General features: G+C 39.1%; 1 protein-coding gene across 1 annotated transcript; it reads left to right on the forward strand.

The window, feature by feature from the left end:
- Window positions 1-1,260: 1,260 nt before the first annotated feature.
- Window positions 1,261-2,041, forward strand: ATC70_002990 (uncharacterized protein; the record flags this gene model as incomplete). Its single annotated transcript, XM_064822359.1, has 2 exons — window positions 1,261-1,715; window positions 1,828-2,041. 2 exons carry the CDS (start codon window positions 1,261-1,263, stop codon window positions 2,039-2,041), a joined length of 669 nt encoding a protein of 222 aa, XP_064678959.1.
- Window positions 2,042-6,557: the final 4,516 nt, after the last annotated feature.

Consider the following 6,557-nt stretch of genomic DNA (forward strand, 5'->3'; position numbering starts at 1 on the left):
TACTTCAAATTTGTTTGGTGGCATTTGCCCTCCAGACCATTTTATAAGAAACCTGCCACGGAACAGGTACGTCTGTCAACGTTCAAGTCTTTACGTGTATACAGAAGTCTAGCTGTTTCTCAATACAGAACCATACAGCAACTTCATTAGAGCCATATCAAAATAACGAAGCTGCTTAAACATCACGGAAGCGAAGAAGTGATCTTCTGAATCCCCAAGGGTCATTTGTACCAAACACCCAGAGTCCACTGAGGTTGTCTCTGATCTACAGCTTCTTTTTATTAGAGCGTTTATTACACGGCCATCGCAGTTGTGTGAATTTAGGTATGGTTTAGAGACGCGAGCTCGAAAAGTGTGAATACAAGGAAATACATGTAATCTTTGATTTCGATAAGTCCTCCCCCCCCCAAACTGTCGCTCAGAGGTCAGCGACAGAGTCCGTAGACTGTTTCCTTGGCTCAAAATGCAGGTCCATTCATTCTTGACCAGCTACAGTGAGGCTCCTTGATCTTTGTATGTTTGCGTGCTGGCCATCTCGGATTCCTATTTCAGACTCTAAGAGTGATTTGACAAAGAGTATTGTTAAGAACTTGTATTCCAATGGGCATTTGTAACCTAAAGTAAAAACGCGAATATCAGCAATGGAAGTAAATTTGGTACTGACAATGAATAGATACTTACCTACTACATTTGGCTCGGCAAACTCGTGATTGCAATAATGACATGCCACACAAACTACTCTGATTGCATCAGTGAAGCTGAAATGTGTTCAGATGTCGAGCAAAACGTATTTGCAGCAACAGCCTTCACTATAGCTATATATACTGGAACAGGCTGTCTCAAAGTATGGGGAACCCTCAACCAAGCCATTGCAGCTTGTCGAGTTGGTCACTTCTTGATCGGATGCCCACATCAAGGAAGCTGAAACGTATTCAGACGGCAATGTAAAACGTATTTACAAGGCCTCCTTCTAAACCATTTAGAACCAAATACCAAGGTACAAACAGGCCATACATAATAGATGATGCAATAGAGAAAAAGAGGAGAAATAGTCATATCGCAACTGGTAGGCTCACCAAGCTTTCTTCAGTATTAATGTTTTTATGAAGAGATCTTCAGCAAGAGAGAGGAATGTAAAATATATACGTAGTAATAAATGTTGGCCATTCTTTCGTTCCTGAATTCCCATTTACAATCCACCAACATCACAGTTTTCAACTACTCACATTTTGCATTTTCTTTAACACTCAAATTTATGAAATGCCATTACACTACTTTGAAACTACATCACCTGGTGATTGGCGAATAAAGGACATCTTTGAAGCTATTCAGAAAAAGTATCCAGATAAAGAACAATCCTACCACGGGCTTGCGACGAAAAAAGAGCTAGAAAACTTGAAAACTCATCCAAAACAGTCTTTTCGAGAACGCGCACAGAGTTTGTTGGAAGATTTCAAGATACCCCCATCAGATCAAGAAAGCATCACATCATCTATCCAGTTAGCGAATACAATTTTGAACAAAGCCCAGATTATAAATCAAGCTACACACCAAACCATTCAGCAAAACGTATCAGAAAACTCAGTTCATCCAAGAAAGTGTTTGCGCAGCGAGCTTCAAAATGTACCCATATCCAGTAATGATTGCGAAGATGATGATCTTGATGACCTCTTTCCTTCTGCTACTGATCAAGACAACAAGGACGACGACTCCATGTAGGTGTTCGTAAAGTGCTCATATTATGTGTGCAGTGACAGGTTATTTAATCCAAATAATGAGTAAGTCTGATAAAATAGCATGGATGAGGGTGCTGATGTAGGATTCTAGTGCTGAGGCAAACGTTGATTTCGATAGTTTACCCACGATGGTGAATCCAAAGTTGAACCAAGCAGTTCGCAGCAAGCTTCAAACTAATGCCAAGTATGCTGTCGGTGATACTGAATACCAAAGTCTGTTCGCGCAATATAAGAAGAAATGCCTCAACGATCTTTCACAACTGGACGCCATTTATCTCGAGCCAAATTTCCACAAGCTTATGTAAGTGTTTTTGTTTGTGTAAGTACTCTTATTCCTTTTGGTAGAGCTCTTGAAAACATTCTGTTCTTGAGGCCTGGCTCCTACTCCACTGACATGTTGCACCTTTTTGGAGAAGCAAACCTGAACAAGCTCTACAAACATTTGTTGAAAACTCATTACTCTTTTGACACAACTAAACACACAGACCTGCTTAATCTCATCGATGATATATTTGAAAAGGCGTTTTTTGATTACCATGAAGTAGAGGCAAATCTTGAACAATTATCACAAAGCATAAAAGATGTATGGCACGAGAATAATTCGATGCGTCCGAGAACTTTTGGAGTTTTTACCTCGATATAAAGAGGCTGAAGCTTTCAACGAATGTGACCTAAAGGCTAGATTTCTGGACCCAGTGGTTAAAATACTTCCTCAAAGACATCAATGACACATTCCGCCTTCGCTACCCAGAGTCGAATCCCAACAAGAGGAAGCTCGTAAAGAAGGAAGTATTGCGTACATATTGTCTCGTAACCAATATCCCTCAGTCTCAGTATCGTGAAAATATCGCCTATGGTTAGGTGAAATCGTCTTACTACACAAATCGCACTCGGGCTCTCATTCTGGGTATGTACCGATTGGTGTATTCAGCAAGTCAACGACAGATACTCACAAAATTAATGCGGCCATCATGCTACAAGTCGTGGGATTGAAAGTCAATGTGTATACGCTTGTGCTCATATCCCAGAAGTTCTATGTTACTTTATTCTTATTCGATTTCATCTTGCCTCAATGCAAATCAGAAATCAAAGATCTTTTACCCAGCATCAAAAAACTAGTCGCAATGAATGAAGCTTTAGTCAAATGTAGCAACGGAGACAACAAGGCCGACAGCGAAATGATATGCCCTAACAACGATACCCCTTTATTCGAAAGACGAGTTGAAACCAAAATTGCCAAAGAAGATTCCGACAGTATTCATCTGTGTTAGTTTAGTTCATTACCACAAAGACCTTGTCGAACAATTCGATGGCCAGGTTAGATCAAGCATTATTAGGCAAGTTAAATGCATTTTGTGGGCATTACACATAATAACTTTTTACTATTGTAGTTCCTGAAACTTCTGATCCATTAACCTGCTTATTCATTATATGTATAACCCCAGTGATCCTTTAAATTGCTTAAAATATACACATGGTATACCTCAGTTATCGCACATCACATACGAAAACTAAAGAGATTGTCAAAAGAGAAGATGCTCCCAAATGTGCTAATACGGTGGTAAATAGAGGAAAAATTTCTTGATGCCATGCTTTCAAGTAGCGTCAAATCTGATGGACAGAATTATGAGAAGTTCCCACCTGATAGTGCAAGCTTGAAAGGTTGCATTTGAAAAGAGAATTACTGGAGCCTGGAATTCGTTTAGAATCTGATACTATTCAAGTAGCTCAATTTGAAAAATAACCCTACAAATGCTGAAGAGTATTACTTGGTGATCTCTATTGAAAGATTTTGGTTCGCATTGATGGCGTCTATTCCACTTTTAGCTGCCTTCAAGGAGATGAACATTACTTTCAATTTCTGATACACCCCTAATACGCATTGTCTTTAATATATACGAGTGTTTATGCTTCGGATGGTTCTCTACCTTTACTTAGCTTGGGTGAGAGCCAACCTGCGTAGCGGCAGTTCGCGCTACCAACTGTCCTTGTTCGTCTCATCAAAATACTGCTATTTTCATTTTGACCTTCCACTTACACATGAAAATCCTTCATCCTATCTGTGGATCTGATTCTTATGTAATGCTCTACATCCATATACACGTAGCTTTTTCATATACGGGCAAACAGCATACTGGTATTTCTCCTTTATAGTCCTTAGTGTCCCTAATATAGCAAAAACCAAGTGCATTTGAGCTGCGTTTTCTCGCGTTGGAAGCCGTTTCAGACTGTCAGAATATTACCAAACAGTTGCTCTCATCTGGCAGTTACTTATTGCCACTGTTGCTCAACTTTTTGGGGACCAAAAAAAAATAGACAAAATTCGACCAAAAAGCATGAGGGGTACCTCATGCTTTTCATCAAAAACAAACGATCGCATTTTTTGACCTTGATAATAAAAACTTTTACTATGGTATATATTAAATCAAATTGTTGCTATCAATCCAACGCAACCCCTGAAGCTATTTTTGTGGGACCTTTATACGGAAAATCTCGACTTTTTGGCCAGAAGCCTCATTTCATATTTTCATAATTTGCTCAATAAATCTATTCAAAACATTTACCTTACTTGGTACCATTGGGTGCGTCTTGAAAAGTACTTTGAGATTGTATTAGGAAGCAATTTTTTTTGCAGGGGAGACGAGCTCCAGGTTTTATTTAAAGTCCTTTAAATGTCATACTGAGGGATACAAAAGACTGTTGGTGGACCCGATGTCTGCAATGAAGGGGAATAAGATATTTTTGAACTAAGTTGTGAAAGTAATCTACTACTAATAAGGTGCGACACCTAGAGCCAATACAGTCTTGCGGAAATCGTCAAAATATAGATAATGGATAAGAGTACAAAACACTGAACGAGGACATCAGTACTACATCAAAAAATCAAACAACTTGCGTTCACCAGGATTTGAACCGGGGATCCTCCCGTTGGCATACGGGAGTTCTACCACTTCGCCCTACCACCAGGGGCTATATTAGGAAGCAAAGGATGATCTTCACAACTTATATAGTCGAATCTTACAAAATAATTGAATCAAGTCGAAGAAAGACACTTTCTGTCCAATCTTGAACAGAAAAAATGTTCTGGATTTGAATCAATTTTGGCGGCTGGTGCGGCCGGCTGGCAGACACAATGCCCTTTCCATCATGAAGGCAATACAATAATAGATACTTTTGAAGCGTATGGAAAGTAGGTGGCAAATCATATAGCATTATCGTTAGCTATGCTGTTCTTTTTGAATCTATATTTGATAACGCCAGTCTATCAAAATACTTGTTAGATCAATTTCTTTCCTTTTTGAGGCTTTGAAAGTGTTTAGGGACCATAAATTTATCATGTTATGATATTACATACAGGCAAAATCTCTTGACGTTAAATTATATGTATATGATTAAATTATGTACAGGCTTTAAAATACATTGGTCATAGCAATCATTGGACAGTACAAGCTTTGAAACAAGATGCAATCATAAAAGAGCATAATATTGAAGCTAATGACAAGACGTGGTTGTTTTTTATTAATGTGTATTTGAGTTTATGAAATCACCATACTTGATGGATTAAAATATTTCAGATTTTTGAGGCTATTTTGACTTGTATAGATAGAGGTAGCAGAGATATAAGAATGACTTGGCCTTGTATAGATGTCAGGCATTAATTGTCTTGATAATTGATTGAGTAAGAGGAAGCACAGATGAGAGTAGGGCTTGACCTTGTATAGATGTAGAGATGGTATATTTGAACAGTCTTGTCATTTTAGGAGCTTGTAGGAGGCACAGAGAACTTGGCTTGATAGCATTTGGAGAGGACAGTTTGCTTTAGATGAGATAGAACATGAGATGGCAGAGGTAACTAGATAAAGATGAGATGAGTACACAAGTACTGTGGCATGAGTGCGTAACAAACCATTTGGGCAAAGAAAATTGACCATCAATAAAAGGAACCAACACTATATAAACAGGTACCAAGGTGTAAACTTGCTTCATCCATCACAAGATCATCGACACGCTCAAGCCGCCTCCATCTCCGGATCATAGGGTTAAACCCTACTCTCGTCGGCAATAAAGCTTGTGATCATCCCGTAGCATGACCAATGGATTTGTCCTGCAGTCTACCCATGATTATGAAGCGGTGATCCTACTCAGTCCCTACAAAGTAGTTTTTCGGCACTATGTAATCAATAGGTTAGTCAACATGGCTCATACGTCCAACAAGATAATAACTTACTCGCACAGTTCACCAAGGTCTGCATGTATCAAAGATAGTGTGGCCTTTTTCTAGCATGGACCAAGAGACGTAGAGAGGACCATGGATTTGTAAGGCATTGTATGTAGCAGTAGTAGAGGCCAATCGACAGTAGAGTATTTGATTTACTTGACCATATGTAGAGAGAGAGGAGAGCCCAAATGTCTTGTAGAGAGTTTGCTTGTATAGAGTATTTTGCTTGTTGTAGAGAGATGAGATGAAGAAGAAGAGGGAAAAGCTGTTGAAACAAATCCCTATTTATATCCTTCTCATCGACTTTTGTGTGAGTCCAGTATCCTTGCCACACTCAAATTCGTTTCCTTTTACTTTTCTCCACGATATACTACTTTGAGCGCGTGAAAATAGTACCATTTTGACGCTTGACACTTGCTCTATTTGATCCGCTTTGTCCGAGGCTTTCAACTGTTTTCTGTCTCGAGTTATGTCCATTTTGCTACTTCAAAAAGTCCTTTTTCCACCTTCACATGAAACGAGTTCCCGCATCTCTTCCTAGATGTAATTACCAGACAACTTCCCACGGGCTCAGCCTCATCAAAAAGTAAACAAAAAATGTC

The sequence above is a fragment of the Mucor velutinosus genome, assembly GCF_035048745.1.
Source record: "Mucor velutinosus strain NIH1002 chromosome Unknown tig00000165, whole genome shotgun sequence".
Classification (NCBI taxonomy): domain Eukaryota; kingdom Fungi; phylum Mucoromycota; class Mucoromycetes; order Mucorales; family Mucoraceae; genus Mucor; species Mucor velutinosus.